This window comes from Cricetulus griseus, chromosome 2, assembly GCF_003668045.3.
Source record: "Cricetulus griseus strain 17A/GY chromosome 2, alternate assembly CriGri-PICRH-1.0, whole genome shotgun sequence".
Taxonomy (NCBI): domain Eukaryota; kingdom Metazoa; phylum Chordata; class Mammalia; order Rodentia; family Cricetidae; genus Cricetulus; species Cricetulus griseus.
This window is the reverse complement of record NC_048595.1, coordinates 373,090,200-373,108,631: the sequence shown is the minus strand read 5'-3', so window position 1 is coordinate 373,108,631 and position 18,432 is coordinate 373,090,200. Positions and strand designations below refer to the sequence as shown.

The 18,432-nt window shown below is 47.9% G+C and overlaps 1 protein-coding gene across 6 annotated transcripts in view; it reads left to right on the top strand.

Moving 5' to 3' along the window:
- Zc3h3 (zinc finger CCCH-type containing 3) overlaps positions 1–18,432 on the top strand; it is a 97,755-nt gene that overhangs the window by 34,691 nt on the left and 44,632 nt on the right. For all 6 annotated transcript variants that reach the window (XM_027403849.2, XM_027403851.1, XM_027403850.2 and 3 more), the window contains one exon: positions 7,751–7,901. In XM_027403849.2, the coding sequence (XP_027259650.1) occupies positions 7,751–7,901 (151 nt within the window). The remainder of the gene's footprint in view (positions 1–7,750; positions 7,902–18,432) is intronic.

Genomic DNA, 18,432 nt, shown 5'->3' with positions numbered 1-18,432 from the left:
ATGGAAAAAAGGAAATTATATGGTGTGTGTGTGTGTGTGTGTGTGTGTGTGTATTTTGCATGTCTGTGCAGGAGGCAATCTGTGTGTACAGTCAGGCAGCCAGTGCCTGGGGTAGGGGCATCTGACTCTGAGCTATGGTTCTAGGCAAGCTTTGGTACGGCAGAAACAGGAGAGAAATGGACCTGACAGGGAAGGTCCCACAGTCTTATGGGAGGAGCGAGATGGGTTTAGATGGCGTAGGGATCCCCATGTAGCATAGTCTCTTTTGGATCCTTTCTCCTCCATTATGACACACAAGTGTCAGAGCCTACCTTATTTGACTTTCCTCTCTCAACTACCCTGGAGACTAATGATCACACACACTTATGTTCCTCAAGAGTGATGAGCTGTGGCCTGAGGTGACTCCTGTGGTCAGGAAGTGGATGATTCCATAGTCCTTACTTTGGTTAGGTCTTGCTATGGTTCTAAGCTCTGGTCACTCTGACTATGCCACCTGGCCACAGTGTTGACTACAACATGAAATATCTCAGGTCCCAACCCCAGGCCTTATAGGGTAGGTATGCCTGCTCAAGTCAGGAAGAGCCTTCTCACCTAGGAGCAGCTCTTGCCCACCCTACTTTGTGTGAGAGACAGAAAGTCCTGCTGACACTACCTCTGCTGCACTAGTGGGCACTGTACTCCTTCCAGGCTTGTGGGGTTTGCAGATAGCTCAGATGTACGTTACTTTTTTAAATGTAGGAGCAGAGGCCTTTCAGAAATGTATGCACATGTTCTGTTTAGAATTTTGTAGTCATTTTCCCAAGAGTGCAATTCAATAGTTGTGGGGAAGAGGCTGTCTAACAGGGCCTTGTGTTCTACAGAGACAGACCTGAGTGTTGGCCTCTTATGCCTGTCTATATGTAACATGTAGTCCTTCTGCAGGAATTTGGAGGGGGATGGGTTCTGGAGAGGACTAGTGTCCCACAGGGCACCTGCTGACTGCAGCAGAAGAGACAAGGGCCTCCAGGACATGGGGATTGGATGGAATAAGATGGTATCCTGTTCCCATGTGCTGTCTCAGCTGCTGAGAGTCTGCCCAGAAGCCACTGAGCACAAAAGACTTCTCACTGCTACTGCTCTCTGGATCGTGCTCATCCCAGATAGGCAAGGGGTCCATTCTAGCCCCTCCAGTGCTGGACCTGCCCTCCAGCTCTTTACCTAGCCCAAATCAAGAGGGACAGCACTGTCACGTGAGTTGAACATCCAGGCTTGAGAATGGGGCCTGACTTGTCAGGTACTTGCTAATAAACACCTGACCAGTATGTCCTGATTCTTGGCAATCTCTAGTTTATCTCTCCACTTTTACCAGGGACTAGGGTACCCTTGTCGAGACTGTCCCTGCTTCTTGAAGCATCTCTGTTCCTGGCCTGTAGCTAATCCATGACCACTTCTGTTCCTTCAGAGCCATGCTCTCTGGAATGTCTGAAATGATGTCTCCTATCTTGCCCACTGTGTGTACTTATGGCACCAGACCACCATCTATTGTAACACAACTAATTAGGCAATTAATTGTGAGAAGTCTACTCTCATGGGAGAATGGGTCTGCCTTGGGTCTGGAGCCCTCCCTTCTACAGCTGTGGGGACTTACGCACAGCTCTTGAGTTATGGGGTGGCAAGGATAGGTGTGTAAGGTAGACAGATGAGAAGGACTTACAGTGAAGGTGGGTGGACATGAAGGTGTGTGGCAGTCTTGGGTCACATTATTAAGGGAGCACTTGCCAGGCCAAGGTAAAAGACATAGCCCCCATCCCTGTCAACATGTTCCTGCAGGCTCTGTGTACTGTAGCTTACTACCACCTTTCAGTGCCAGTGAAGTGGGTCAGACTGGTTCCTGTTGGTTGCTGCTCTGTACCTCATGCTCATGTTTCTTCTCCCAGGCCAGTTGCACCAGGACAGATCCTGAGCTGGCCTATAGCTTGCATCTCATCAGAAACTATGATAAGAGGGGGGAAAGACCCTTTAGACTACTGTCACTGACAAAAGAGTTGGGTTTAGCAAATTAGTAAATTTAGGCAGTGCCACTGTGAGCTGGTTGTGAGGTGGGGACCATGGAAGAAGATGCTATTGACGGACAGACAGGACAGCTAGCCTATGAGTGGGAGTGGGAAGGGAACATGGTTTATGGAGCAGAGTAGAAATCAATGTGGCTTCTGGGAGAGCTCATGATCCATGATGACGTCTTAGAGTTGTCTTTGCCAGTGAAGAGTATAGACAGTTTGAAGATATTGAAGTGTCAGGGTAGCTGTTGATAAAGAGCAGATTAGGCAATATACAAAGAAAGTTGAATCATACTGAATTAGGGGCAGCGAGTCTGATTGGGCAGGATACTCTCAACTCTGTAGATCTGTGGCTTGGTCCTCTGTCCTCAACCATGAAGAGTCCTCATTCTAGGGAGTACTATAAGAGCTCTGAGAAGCCAGCTCCATGTGGCCTCCTGTCTCTGCCCTCTCTCATGCATCCTGGAGTGTTGGAGTCTTTCTCTGTGTGGATCTGACCCCTGCCTGCCTGTTCCCTAGCATCATCACCGTCAGGAACTTGGAATAATTTTCAGAGTCCTGTCAGGCAGGTCATATTCTTTGTAGGCCCCGCTTCTATTCCACTGGCATGTATGCCTGATGGTTGACCCTGGCACATTCTGTACTTGGGTGCCAATCTCTGGTCTCCTTCCTAGCTGACCTGACTGGAATGGAATGATATTTTCTTAAGGCAGAACTCACTCTGCTGAAGATGCCTACTGTCCTGTGCTAGCCACCTCAACAGAAGCTTGCTGCTATTTTACTGCCAGTTTGTGGGGTCCCAGCTAGGGTTGATGGATACGATACCACTCTTGAGCATGGTGAGAAGTCTTTTGGCTCTCTGCTCCTGTGAATGGGACAAGATTCCACCTCAGTGTTCTTTGCTTTCCTGAGGGAACTTGTGTGGCTTTTGTGCCCAGGATGCTTGCCTTGCTCTTCAGCTGGCTGGAACAAAAGGTGTGGAAGCAGCTTTTTCCTGGGTTGCCTTAGGAATTTTTTTGGCACAAAGTGCTAGTTCCCATATCATCCTATTTATTAACTGGTTGTAAAGTTAGCAACTTTTCTTCTAAGTCATTTCCCTCTGAAGTTTCGTAAAGTCTGAACTGCTTCTCAACTCCTTGTGACACCATCGGAGGATTCTGCCATCTGTGGTGGAGCCACATAGGGAGCAGTGCTGCTGGACAGTAACTGACTACTAGGCCCCCCTGGTCAGCCACCTAGGGGCTGTTCAGACTTTCTGGGCCGAGTGGTCTCCCTTCTTCCCTCTTGATAGTATATCCTTGGGTGAGGGTACAACAGTGCTCTTGAGGGTACGCTTGAGCTGCCCCTCACCAGCCCCCAGCCTGGGAGTGGGGGTGTTGAACCTCATAGCCAGAGAATTCAGTCTCAGACAGGAGCTGGAGCCCTGCTGATAGATGGGGCTCATATCCCATTCAAATATGATGCCAGCAGTTTTTTTGTAGTTTGTCTTCCATTGCGGTAGTAAAGTTTTTAATTAGGAAAGCTAATGAGTTCGATTAGTCATTAGAAGTGACCTCTGGACAGCGGGCGGAGAGGGCTGCATGTGTGGGCCTGATAACACAGCTAGGGCAGCGTAGGCAATAAAGGCGCAAGGGGCTTGATTTGAGTGAAGCGTGCCACAGGGGATACATCATGCGGAGAAAAAAAATTACAGCCCCGGGAGTCTGTAATGAAGGGAATTAAACCAACATCCTATCTAAATAACACGATTATCTACACAAAACCCTTCAGCCAGCAAGGCAGGGTGGGCTGCCCCCACCTGTATCCTCTGGGAGGAGGGTCCAAGCTGTTTCTGACAGAGTCTGGCTGCCCAGTGGCTTTAAGTCTTTATCCCCAGTCTACTCGGGAGGGGCCATCCTCCTTTAAGCCTGTCTTGCTCTTCCTGACTTCTGCATCCCTTTTTGTTGTTGTTGTTGGGGTTTGTTTTGTTTGTTGTTTGTTTTCATTCCTGCAGTCCCTCTGTCTGACAATTGGCCCTATATCCCCAGGGTCATTGTCATGAATATATCTAAGCTGTCTATGTAGAAAAGGCTGGGGACTGAATAGTTTGGGACCAGACTAGGGGGATGCAGCTCCATTTATTGGGTGAATGGGCTTCATAATCCTCTTTGTGAATCCCTCAAATCATTTCACTCTCATGAGAGGTCTGTCTCTTGGGACTAGGGTAGGGGTGATGTTGTGTGAAAATACCCTACCTTGCTTTACAGTGTTATGAAGTCAGGGAGTCTGAGTATTTTGTATTTTCTTCATGTGACAGTTGGACACTAATAAGTGAATGATGGGAAGTTAGTAAAGAAATTTGATCCTAGGCTTGCTAGCAGGAGGAATGAGAACAGCAGAGACCTCAGCCTGGGTGCTGCCACTCAAGTGCTGTCTGTTTGAGCTGCTACATAGGGGGAGGTCCTTCCTAGAATTCAGTCCCTAGAAGAGGTAACATCTGCCATATTAGGGAAGGTTATGTTAGCTGAAAAGATAGCCAGGGAACAGGAGCAGAGCCAGTTTTGACCTGGTGCAGGCTGTCAGAGGGCACATGGTTCCAATATAGCCCAGCTCCTGCCATGGAAGTATGCTGGGCTGTATAACTGAGATTTGTATGTAGCTCAAAGCTATGGGCAAGGTTTAGGATTTGTATCTCAGTAGCCATGCCCAGACTTAGGAGACCCATGAGCAGAGCTTGAGCAGAAGAGGTTGCTGGTTAGTTATTGGGAGCCCTAGAGTCTTCTGTGTACTGACCTTAGCACAGGGAACAAGCAGGTTGATCCCTGAGCATTGTTCTGGCTGACATGCCCCCGTTATTGGGAATTCTGGCCTCAGATAGCCCAACTGTAGGCTTCCTATGTAGGGAAGGAATGGTTCCAGTGGCCACATTCTCATCTCAGGAAGAAGCAAGGAGCCTGGAGCTGGGCTTACAGGCAGTGAGGTCATCTCTGGGTTATTGACAACAAGGATGTCTGTTCTTGACCTCTTAGTCCGAACAAGTTCATATTGTTGTTGGCCTCTAAGACCTTGAAAATTCAATTCAACAAACATTTATATATTGATACCCACTGTGTATATCAGGCTGTCCCTCTGCATTCTAAACATGTTAGGTTTCCCAGCTGTAGATTCACATTGATAACTCAGTGAGGATCACAGGATTCCAGGTAAGGCAACTTCTCTTATATGCATCATAATTAATTAATTTTGAGTCAGAGTTTCCTCTGTGTAACAGCCCTGCTGTCATAGAACTCCCTCTGTAGGCCAGGCTGACCTCGAACTCATAGAGTTCTGCCTGTCTCTGCCTCCCAAGTGCTGGGATTAAAGGCGTGTGCTACTGCCTGGCTAGATGTATTAGTTGGGTTTTTTGAGACATGGTCTCACCTACGTAGCTCTGGTTGGTCTGGAACTCACTATGTAGACCAAGGTGGCCTTGAGTTCAGAGATCTGCTTGCCTCTGTCTCCTGAGTGCTGGAATTAAAAACATATATTTTGTGTGTGTGTCTGTGTCCATGTTTGGATATGTGCACGTAAGTGTAGGTGCTTAAAGAGGCCAGAAAAGTGCTTCAGCTCCTCTGGAGCTCCCTGATGTGGGTGCTAGGGACCAAACTTAGGTCCACTGCAAAAGCAGACGTATTGTTAACTTCAGAATCATCTTTCTAGCTCTAATGCAGCTTCTTGCTTTGGTTCCTGAACTCTTGTTTTCTCCTTGGTCAGAGCCTGCTGTTATTGGAGACTTGGAGGGAGACAGATGAGGAGATGGGAATTAGGGTAGACATGAAGAAGAGATTGAGACAAAGATGGGAACACAGAGAACCAGAAGGGGGAGAAAATCAGGATAAAAAAAAAAAAACCAAAATTTTAAAAACTGTGTGTGTGGGGGGGGGAAGAGGAGGAGGAGGGGGGAGAAAGGGAGAGAGAGAGAGAGAGAGAGAGAGAGAGAGAGAGAGAGAGAGAGAGAGAGAGAGAGAGAACTCAGAAAGGTTGGTGATATGGCTCAGCGGGCAAAGGCTTTTGCTGACAAGTATGAGGACCTGAATTTGTTCCCTGGGGCCCAAATGGTGTAAGGAGACTCCCATAAGTTGTTTTCTGACCTCCACATGGGCTATTTGACACATATGCATGTGCACATTCACCTGCACATAAACAATAAATAAATAGATGTAATATATTTTTACTGATTTTTTTAATAGAAAAGAAAGCAAGAGAACTTGTTGAATAGGGTATGATGGCAGGTGGAGAGAGTAGCTGGGATGAATCTTTATTTATTTATTTATTTATTTATTTATTTGGTTTTTCAAGACAAGGTTTCTGTGTAGCTTTGGAGCCTGTCCTGGAATTTGCTCTGTAGACCAGGCTGACTTTGAACTCACGGAGATCCGCCTGCCTCTGCCTCCTGAGTGCTGGGATTAAAGGTGTGCACCACCACCACTGCCCAGCAGATGAATCATACAGCTGTTGCTATGGCATCGCTTTGGCTGGCATCCTGCCTGTATTTCCTGGGACCAGATAGCTCCTGCACTGTCACTCTGAGGGCCACTCACGCCCAACACAACCCAGGAGGGCTTTGACCAGGTGACCCTGAGACATTAGTGTATGTGCTGACTGAAGCCCTGGTTGAAGCTGTAGCTCTGATACAAGTGGGGCAATCAGTGCCTGAGGGAGGGGCTTTCACTAACTTCTAAATGGGGAAGGACAGTTGTGATGTGGGCACTTGGGCATGTGAGCTCATCTTTTTCCTGGCCTTTCTAGGGTTATTTGGCTGAAGTGCTGCTTCAGGAAACTGAAATGTGGGAGGCCTGCTGGTCTCCAGCAGATTACTCTCAGGAACTGTCACAGCTGCTGAGTCACTCAGAATTACTCACAGCCTGAACACAGAGCAGGGACAGACGAGTGTCTTTGAGTGTTCCTGGAGCAGGAGGAAGCTAAGCACAGAGTAAAGGGAGTCAGACCACCTGGGTATGTTTGACTCAGCTCTGCTTAGGGCCCTGTGTCTCATGCCAGAGGGGAGCAGCCATGAGAGGCAGCCGTGTTAGCTTTAATTATCTGGGCAGTTAGAGCTGTACATTATGAAAGTCGGGCAATTAGGCGTGTTCCTTGAAGCTATGTAGAAATTGCTGGCTATCAAGTGGAAGGGAACTCGGGCAAAACAGATCCCTGCTAATTGCAAGAAACATTCAGCAAGAAGAAGCCATCGTGGATATCACACCACAGAATGTTATGAAAACAGTGATTAAGTACATAAGGCTGTTTGGGCATGGTGTTGGGAGGTGCTGGAGAGGATGTGAGTTTTCTGGGGCCCCTCCCATGCACAGGGGCAGGACTTTGTCTGCTCCAGCTTCTGGTACCAACCCTGGTGGTTTGAGTCTGAGGGTTCCTGATATGGACTCTCACTTGTGAGGCCTCCCTATTGCCTGGGGATCTGCTTGCTGGGCTTCTGCTCTTACTGAGAATAGTCATGCAGTCTTCCCATCCTGTTAGGATGGCTGTGAGGAGGATGTTCTAGGCTCTCCTGGAGGCCACACCAGCTACCCCAGAAAGAAAGCCTTAGCTGCCAGGCTCTTTAGGGACACCTGTGTGTGTGTAAGGAGTGAGGCTGGAAGCAGGAGGTGATAGAGATTCCTTTAACTCAGAAAATAGTCTGGGGCCCTTAGGGCACTTTCTTCTGATCCATGCTAATGCCTGCATTTTCTTTGCAGCTTCCAATGTGCACCTGCGGACTCCACCCTCCAATAAGGTGATCAAGACCCGCTACCGCATTGTCAAGAAGACCCCAACTTCTCCCCTCAATGCTCCATCATTCCCCTCATCTCTACCCTCCTGGCGGGCTCGGCGAATTTCATTATCCAGGTAGGAGGACCTTATCTAGGCTTCCTCAAACCTGGGTACTTGTTGCTAGAGCTCCCGAAACATATATACAGAAGGACATCTCCCATCAGGTACTAGCTCACTATCTAGGCATTGAGGGCTGAAGATTGAGGCCCAAGGCCTCTGGGATCTCAGCTTCCTCAAGGAGCTGCATGGTATACGACATCTTGGTTGGCAAACAGCCTAAATTTGGTCCATCTGTTTAGCAATTTGTATACCATATCCATGGCCAGCTTGTTTATATTGCATGCTCACAAAGATACATGTGTGCTTATGTCTGCTGCTGATGTCAGCAAGTCTACTAAGTTGTGGGACCACATGCACCATGGATATAACTGCCCCAACATATTTGGGTCCTTTACAATGAGCTGCCCATGGGTGTCCTTGCTGAGAAATTTCTGGTGAGTGAGAGAAGCCAGGCCCTAAGCAGCCTGTGTGAAAACTACCAACATGTAACTGTGGAACATGGTGATGTAGAGCTCCTCATTGCCCTATGTAGGCCATCTCACAAGATGCACTGGCCTTGCTGTAGCTACTGTGTCAGACAGCAGGGTGGGGGCAGAATTTACAGGAACAACTCGAATATTGCCTTCTTGGGTTTCCCTCTGGTCCCAGGAGGAAGCTGGGTCTTTTGGGACATTGTTCCCCACCCATTTCTTTTTTTAGGTGAAAATGTCCTACCTCCAGACACAGTGAGAGGTGGCAGCACAGTGGATAGGTAGGGAGCAATGGGTGCTGTAGCCTTTCCCTGGGGGAGATGTGGGACTAGAGACTATGGGCAGGCCTACTTGTAGAACGGTACATTCCAGGACCTGCCCATAGTGCTGCTTTGTCCTTGTTCCTACCGCTACCCAGAGGATTTGAGGGTTGAGGCTGATACCAGTGTGGACAGCCCTGCCTGGCTCTAGGGCCTATGGCGGGTAAGCCCACTGGCTTCCTCCCTTACTTCTGACCACACCAGGCTTGGCCCTGTTGCTGACTTTTCTGCAGGCAATATCTGGAAGTATATTTTAAATTAATTTTACTGCACTTTTTGTAATATTTTTGTTTTAAATAGATTTATACATACCTTGGGGGCTATTTCTACAAATTTATGAAGATAATTTTTACTCTCACGATAAGGTTAAATTTACACCTGCTATTTCCATATTAATTCACATTGCTAAGTGGATCTAATTTTCTTCCGTTCCTCTATCTGGTGAGCATGGCCTTTCCTAATGCAATTTCCCCCCTCACTAAATCACTGTGATCGGGAGTCATGATCGAGCTAAATTAACTTAAATTAATTTACTTAATAAGAGCCCCAGATCATTGTGAATGAGGTTCAGATTTATTGATTTTCAGCTAGTGAGAACCTCCCCCTCCTGCAGCCAGTATTAGGCCTGCATCCCTCCTTTCATGGGGCATGGATGGGGCACACGGTAATGCTCCTTGGGGACCCAGCCATCTTCTCCCTCCAACCTTGGAGAGCTAAGCAGGTTCCAGGTTTCAGTTCAGCAGGGCTTTCTAGGAGGGTCCTAAAGGAGTCACTGTGTAGAAACTTGTGCCCCGGCTCCGGTGGGCTGAGAGAGCACTGTAAAAGGAGCTATTTGTTGTAGACCGAGGGGTGTACGGTCTCCTATGGAGAATAGGAGGTAAAGAACAGCCATGTCAATTGGGCTCTCTTCTCTAAACTTTCTATCCTGCAAAGGTGGTAGCTGGTGTTGTTCAACTGTATGGGTGGGCAGGAGGTGTGGTGGATATTGCCTTTTGAAGGCTCAGGTCCCACAACTGTAAGTGTGTAAATTGAATTAATGTGCTAGCTAGCAGTTGTGGGCTCCAGGCCTCAGTGTACTCAGAGATACAGTTCAGCTTACCAAGATGGACACAGTTGTTGAAGGTATGTAGAGGGGCCCTTCCACTCTTTCTTGACCACTCACTCTAGTCATTTCTAAGCCATTGTCAGATATTTGGAACTCTGGGGCTAGGGCTGGGGAAGGAACTAAGCTTAGGAGTACGGTTCTCTTCTCATGAGACCCTGGAAAGAGTGATTGCCAGCAGATCCTTACCCAAGGTCACCCATGCCCTGGCTTGGCTGCCTGCTCATCAGAGTGGCTGGCAGCTAGTTGTTTGACCTGCTATTGTCCGCTGCATACACTTAGGCTTGGTTTATTGAAGCAGTAGAAAGAGCCTGTCTCTAGAGCCAGTGATGAAACTGGTACCTGCTTCTCTGCTGCCTGTGCCCTGTCAGAGCCAGGGGCCACAGTGATTATTTGGTATCTTGTTTCAGTGTAGCTAATCCTGAAGGTTTCTCAGGTATCCTTGTGCCATGGGAGGGATGGGCATGGTGTTGGATTCAGGCCACTGCAGACCAAGGACTGCTGCAGTAAAGAGAAAGCAGTGATGTTTACTGTGACTCACCGTGACCCATAGCTGCCTCCTATTCAGGGAGGGAGGACATCCCTGCAGGGTCTGGTGGGTAGCCCTAGCAATCTTGGAAGTTTCGATGGACAGAATTGGAGACTGGTGAACACATGAGGTGGGGTGGCTCAGCATGGGTATGAGATGGTCTCTTTTTGCTCTTTGCAGATACTATGGTTAGAAATGCGTTGGTGGCGCATTCCTTTAATCCCAGTACTCGGGAGGCAGAGGCAGGCAGATCTCTGTGAGTTTGAGACCGCCTGGTCTACAAGAGCTAGTTCCAGGACAGCCTCCAAAGCCACAGAGAAACCCTGTCTCGAAAAACCAAAAAAAAAAAAAAAAAAAAAAAAAAAGAAATTTGGTTACTCTAGAGAGGCTAGAGTACTCTAGGCTTGCTAAATGACATTGGTTGGGTAAGCCACTTCTTGCTTGAAGCCTTAGTTTCCTAATATGCCCTTGAATTGACATCATCCATTCTGACATGTCAGAGACGGCAGGTGTAGAAGACGTGGGTAGTGAGTGGCAGGGAGGCTCTAGGGGTTAGGTGGGTCCTCAGAAGCCCAGAAAGCAGCTGGTTTGCCTCATCCTAAGCAGAGCTTGCCATTGACTGGTAACACCATAACTTGTGTGAGGCCTCCCTGCTACATCCCGGGGCTGCGTGCCTGTGTTCTTTCCTCCCTGCTTTCCTGGGGGAAAGGCGGGGTGACCATCTTGTTCCCTTATGGGAAGTTCTATACAACCCTTCTTTGAACCTAAGGTGGCAGTGTAAGGGAACTGTCATAATCTATTGTCTCTGGACACACTTTTTGCTATGAGGTGATCTTATTTTAAGGTCATGCCAACAATATTCACAGGGGGGAGTGGGTCCTCCTCCTACTGTTGGCAGTTTCTGGACTGGACATTTTGGGAGTCAGCTAGTGGCCTCAGACTCTTTTGGTTGGTTAATGCTTGACTCTGTCTAGGCAGAAGACTGCTGCTGAGGTACCCTTAGGACTCGGAGGTCCTCCCAATCTGGGTCTCTGAGGATGGGCATGCCCATTGAGTCTGTGGTTGGCAAACTCATGTGTGGTCCTGATGAGGTGAATGCAAAGAGGCCTGTGACAGAAGGTGAAAGGACCACAGTCCATTCTGGTACAGGACTCTGACTTTGAGGGTAGTATCTGTGGTACCCATCTCTGTCTTCCTTGAGTGCAGGCTCAGCGTCTGAGCTACAGGGGCAGAAACTGAATGGGGCCTCAGAGAGGAGCCATCCCAGAACAGAGGCACACAACAGCATGGTGGGTGTTTTTTTTCCCCCTAAGATTTGTGGATTTGCTGTGTCCTTGTGGCTTTCAGCAAGTTCATTAATCTGAACTGAAGCTGAAATGTGACTTATATCCCTAAACTGCCTGCCACTTTTTTTCTTTTTCCAAATTCATTTGACATGAAAGTGCGAAATAAACAGAAGCCACTGTGCTTAAGTAGATGAATCGAGAGGCTTTTCCAGCTCAACTACAAATGGTCCTGTCACAGAGCTGCTTCTTGCTGGTTGCCTTATTTTATTTTATTTTGTACCGGTGCGGTAAATCTTAAGTAATCTCTGTGCAGTTTGACGAGGTTTAGGCCAAGATTCTGAAAGGCTCTGAAACGCTTCTCCCAAAGTGACGTCTCATTAAAGAGAATTCAGCCACGGATGGGAGGCAGCTCTATTGCATGGCTGGTTCCTGTGCTCTGTCTCCATGTGTTTCCTTAATGAGCAAGGTGCACCTACTAGCCTGGATGCCAGCAGCCATCCTGCTCCGCCTCCTGCCTGCTCTTTGTGCAGGGGTCTGTCTTGTGACTGCCAGGGCTGCCACAACGAAGTGTCACCATGTGAATGGTGAAGCAGGAATTTGCCTCTCACTTCTGGAGGCCAAAGTCTGAGATCAGGGTGAAGACAGATTGTGGGGGCTGGGAAGGGTTTGCTGTTGGTTTACTGGGGGACATGTTCATATAAGGGGAGAAGAAGAGTGCTCATGAACGTTTAATCTTTTACTTAAGGGACATTCATCTCATCCTGAGGATTCGATCCTCAGCACTTAGTCTGACTTTTAAAGCCTCTCAAATGTCCTACTCCAAATAACATCTCTTAGAGCGAGGGCTGCAGTGTTTCATCCATGGCAGCAGATGTATGGTTCACTAGCCACTAGAGCTGAAGTTCCCACAGCTTCCAGACATTCCAAGAGAGTATGGTGGTGAGAGGTCCTTAATGTGACTTCTTATGAGGCTAGTGATCCTTTTCTCCAGGATTACTTCCATCCTGGTCTCCTCCTTGGTCTTATCCAGCCCTCTGGCAGTTTGCAAAGGCCCTAGCTCAGCTCAGTATGGGGTTCTGTTGACACTGATGGCCTTAGATGCCAAGGTGCTAAGGGTGTATTAGGTTAGAGGCCTGCTGGGACCTAGTCCTAGTAGAGATGGCAGTCAGGAAGCACATGGACAAATGAGGCATGTGGTTTTGTGAGTAGCCACTGGTAGGACACACTGAGATGCTGAAATCTGGCCAAAATGGTAGGTTGGGAAGACCCATCTGAGGAAAGACCCATCTGGGTTAGGGCAAGGGCAGCACAGGCCACAGCAGGAGGGCTTTTCTGTGGCCTGGAAAAGAGTTTAGAATATCTGCTAAGGGGAAAGAAGCTGGTTTCCAAGGAAGGGTCCATGGGTCTGCTCCTGGGCCAGCCCAGAATGGGACATAGTGGGTTATTAGGATAGGCATTATTCCCTCCAGATGAGGAGGAACTTGCTAATGAGGCAGCACTGCTGCAAGCCCTCCTTGGGGGTTGCCCATCTGGCTCTGCAGGTGAAAGGTAGGGTCACTCAAGATAGTCCACCTCCCCAAGGGCAGAACTGGGCTTCTCTGACTGTTACATCAGTCTAGGCCTTGCTTTGGCCTTAGGGTCTGATGCTACTACAGTGCTACTTACCATCAGACCACCTTGTCCTCCGTCTTAGGACAACCAATTCTTTTACTGTCAGGCTTCCTTCCCTAAGACCAGGAGCTTTCTCTGTTGGGTCCCTCAGCATTTGCAGCTTTTGGACTTCAGGGTGGACCTGACTATGAGGACCTCATCCAGGTGGCTTGCATGTTGTCAGTAGGATGAGTGGCTTACATTTGAGCTGTAGCTCTAAGCCTCACTCTGTGCCTGATACTCTTGTATGAGTGCCCAGTCTCTATAAGGGGGCGGGGTGGTTAGTAGGGGTTGTAAGGAAAGAAGGAAGGGGATCCCTAGGGTGGTGCTGCATGTAGTGATACAGTGGTTAGAAGCATTGCTGTTCATCTGGGAACCATTGCAGCCTCCTCTGACTCCCTTTCCTCACCTTAGTGCTAGTATTGGGAATGTGAGACAAGACACCACCACCACCCCCTACACACACACACACACACACACACACACACACACACGGTGTCGTTACCCTAGGTCAGGAGATCCTGGGTATAAGCATTCCTAAGAATAGGGGTTTCCTGATTCACCCAAGGCCAGGACGACAGGAATGTCCAATACTGTGGTTCTGAGGGAACGGGGTCTCTGGTGGGTAGCATAGAATCGTGATCATGTGGGTTGGGTTATTCACCTGATTGGCACCCATATTTACTTTTGACTGTGTGGATGTTTGACTCAGGTAAGCTTCCTGACCTTTCTTTCAAGCCCCCTCAAATAGGCAGGCCACAGGTGGTGGATGAGGTCTTCCTTCCTGCTTAGGGACTAAAGTATCTGCCAGCCTGACTTACAGCCCAGGTGGTTTCTTTCTTGCTCTTTTATATCATCACTTGTGGGTTCTTTCACTCAGTAATCATTGAAGATCTCTGCCTACTTGGAAGCTATAGCCCAGTAGAGGCCAGCATGAACATGTTATAGTCCCTACGCTGAGAGGAACAGCCGGACCTAGCTATAGTTCTCAGGACTTCTCTGAAGCTGTGGTGCCTGTTGGTGCCTGAGTGGAAGGTTATAGACATAGCAGAGGCTTCTTGGTAGGAGAAATGGCACAGCCTAGATTGGGGATACTAGGGAACCCTTATGGGAGGCCAGGGAAGTAACAATGCAGGTGCTCAGCTGGGGCAGTAGCATAGGAGTCTGGCCTTAGAGGATGAATATGGGGCCCTGGAGTGGTTAAGCAGACCTGGACAAAGCAAGCCAGCTTCCCTGTCCTAACTCTTGCTGCAGGGTGACAGTGGTGTATATAATATCCGTGAATGGAGTTATGCAGCTTCTGTCCCTTGCTGACAACTATGCACTTCCCACAGGTGAGGTGGCCTATAAATGGCTGCCAGCAGGTACAAAAGCCATAACTAGTGGGCCTGGGCTAGAGGTGGCACTGGCCTAGGACTGCAGCTTTTCTGAATCTGTTCCTTGGCTCTGGTTCACAGGCTCCCTCCTTGTTCTATGTCAGTAGTGCCCAGCAAAGGAAAGGAGAAGTTGCTTTTGGTTCATGGCTCATATGTTCCCTTTCCTAACTAGTTTCTTACTTTTAATTTCTTTGAATAACTTTTTTATTTTGAACTTAAAGAAAAGGTACAAAAATAATATAGAACTCTAATATATTCTTTACCTAAGCCTACCGATGATTTTCATGTTGCCCATTTACTTACTGCTGCTTTGCCTTTGTGCCTTTTGAACTGTATCGAGGGCTATTCTGGAACTGATACCTAGAATGTTAATTGGTACTTCTGTAATAAATGATAAAGGCTCCCAGCAGAACTGGTTCTTGAGGACCTATCTTTGTGATCCTGTACAAGTCTCTAGGCAGGAGAGACATCTGAGGCCCAACTTGATCTCTGTGGTTATGTACGTGGAGAGTAAAGGCCCCAGGTGTTGTGTGTGATATCTGTTTACTGGACTTTTTCAGTGTCTTTTTGGAATTAGGTGTAGATTTGCCATTGGGCAGGAATGTTGTAGAGGTTCTAATGTATTCTTGGCTTGCTCAGTAGAGCCACATAGTTCAGGAGCTTCTGGCCAACTTATGTTGTACAGGTTACTGTGATCCATTGGAAGGAGACTGTGAGGACTTGGCTGACTCATGTTCCCTGTTGAGTAGTTATCCAGTCATCTAGTGATTTTCCAATCCTTCCTTCCTTCTGGTGGGTTGACGAAACTCTGCCTGTAAGTAGTGACCCCTTGGTTGTGTATAATGGTGTGGTCCTGAACTTGCACCGTTAAGTAGGCTGTAATCTGTTTTTATCATTATTTATTTTGCTCTTCAGTCAGTCCTATCCTTTAGGCTGGGTTGGATTCTTTCATCAAGGCCTCGTCATTCCCTGGACACTTACTTTCTGTGGGACAAGGTACTCCGGGTTCACCCTGGATTTTCCCTTTCATGGTCCTGGGATCAGACACTTCTTTACAAAAATACTGCTTCTGTGGTGTGTCAACACTTAGCCAGTCTTTGCAGTGTGTATAAAGCCTCCTGTGGTTGAGTATTAGTAGTGCTGAAATTTAGTCTTGGGCATACACACCCTGCCATGTGTGTGTATTTGAATTTCCTCTGCATCTGCTTGTGCTTAGATGTGTGTTTGCGTACACACCACACCACCACCACCACCACCACCACCACCACCACCACCACACACCACCACCACCACCACCACCACAGTCTGTGGCTCTTCTCCAACCCAGAGAATCCTCATTCCATCAGCATTAGTCTGTGTGTTCATTTGTTCAAGCTTGGTGAGCTTAGTAAGTAGAGTTCTTGGCATGTGGTGAAATGTAGAAATTCAAGTGTCAGAGTCTGTGAGTATTGGTAAATGCTGTATGTGCAGCACTTGCCTATACAAAGACACATTCCTCTGCCCTGCCCTGACTGCCTCATGCCTCTTCCAGTGCCTCCCACCCAACTTTTCTCCCTTTGGCTCATTTGTTCTAGAATGACACACATGTTACTGTCCCTCATGATGTTTGCACAGTTCAATGGATCTGTTTTACACTCTTTTGGGGGGATGGTTCTCAAGACAGGGTTTCTCTGGGTAGCCTTGGCTGACCTAGAACTCACTCTGTACATAAGGCTGGCCTTGAACTCACAGAGATCTGCCTGCCTCTGCCTCCTGAATGTTGGGATTAAAAGTGTATACTACTACCGCCCAGCCCGTTTTACACTTGTCCTTGTGGCTTCTCTTTCGCTTATTCCATATTGATGCAAATTCTCCTTGGGTGAACATTTGAGCTGATTCTCATTTGAGAGGTGTGAATGAAGCCTGCCAGGCACCTGTGCACACTTGAGTTTCCTTTTCCTCTAGTGAAATGAAATGTGGAGAAGACACACATTCATATGAAATTGCATAGTCTTCCTTGTATAGGGGAGGATTCTTTCTGTTGGCCTTATACCTGATGGTTTTGGGTTTGGGTTTTGTTTTTTAATTTCTACTCTCAGTGTGTGGCAGAGTCTTACTGTATCTCCTGGTGACCATGATGTTGAGCACGTATTCACAGCTTGATTAAGGCCCTTTGTCTTTTCATTCTTGAGCTGTGGGGTGCATTTAGGTTTTTTACAGCACTATGTCTCCCCTTTCCCCTGCTCTTTCCTTCATGACTCAGCCTCATGGATTGGTTGGAGCTCAGGAAACAAGAAGGTTGTGGCTTCTGGGGCTTCATTTTGTGCTCTGGTGCTTGCCGTCCTGTTTGTCCCACCTGCCCCCTTTGTCACCTGTTCCATGCCCACACGCATACAATGTCCCTGCACACACTTCCCTCTCAGGCAGGCTGTCTGCTAACACCATTGTTCTCCAAGCCCTAGTCCCATGCTTATATCTCAGGGAACTTACTGGACCTCATTCCCCACCACTCACTTGTGTTCCTCCCTAGCCTGGTGAAAGATACAGGCCTGAGTGTGTCTGTTTGGACCATGTCTCTACCCGCTGTCAGGCTGCTCCATCATATTCCATATGACATTTTGAAATTTGAGAAGTAGGTAAAGAAACCAAAGTAGGATATTGCCTGTGGGGAATGGGAGTAGCATTCAAGGTAGCCCCTCTGTCCTCTGTGCAGAAGGAACTAAGCAAGCAGCAGGTGTTGTCAGCCTGCAGCAGGAGATCTCAAGAGGTCTCTCTGGCCCAAGGGAGGGCTCTTGGATGAGTCCTGGAGCCTTCATTCCTCCTGTTTTGTCCCCCCTCCCCAAGCTTGCCCACGTGGTGTTGAAGGAGGCCTCTTCCGGCAGGTTTTTTAGAATTTTATTTTATGAGAACAGGCGGTTACAGCTCCCCAAGTGCTGTAAAAGTTAATGTGATGGCCTCCCTGCGCCTGTGCTCATTTTTATAATTTTTTATTTTATGAAACAGGACAGGGAGCTTAGTGACTTATTACTATTCATTTCGTTTCAATGCAGTAAATATTGATTCAGTTGGGGGTTTTCAATTTAAACCACTCGGCGATTATATAAAATATTACTGGCTTCTGAAATTATGCTTACCGATCCCTTCGGCTGCTCATTAAGGAAGGAGTGCAATTTTTAGATCCCTTTGCCTTCATCATTCTAATAAATGGGCTGAGATACGTTTTTGCACGGAAGGTGCCACAGAAGTTGCTAGCAGGGGCTTGACAGCACGGATGCAACTCTTAATTTGGAAGTCATTTCAAAGCATGCCTTGGTTATTTATTTCGGTTTGAGGCAAGCAGGCCTTTGAGCTTGGGTCTTCTGTGGTGCTGGGCTGCAGGGCTGAGTGGCATCCTGGTCTAGACACCTGCTGCTTCCACTAAAGCTGAGCTCCATGCCCTCTCAAAGCCATTCAGAGAGGGATGGGCAGGAGAGCCATCTTGTAAGGGCAACAGCTAACCTCTGACCAACCCTGAGGCTGGGATATACCTGAGGGATATAGTACTCTCAGGAAGGGAGGATACTTTCTCAGAGATCTTTTTGTGTGTTGTTACTTTATTTATGTGTAAGGTTCTTTGCTGCAAATGTCTGTGTACCAGTTGCATGTTTGGTGCTGCAGAGACTAGAAGGGGGCATCAGATCTCCTGGAAGTGGATGTTATAGACCATTGTGAGCCACCTTGTAGGTACTGGAAATTGAACTCCAGTCCTCTGCAAGAGCAACGAGGGTTCAACTACCAAGCCATCTCTCCAACCCCTTCTCAGAGATCTTTAAACCCAGCACTTGCTTACTGGTG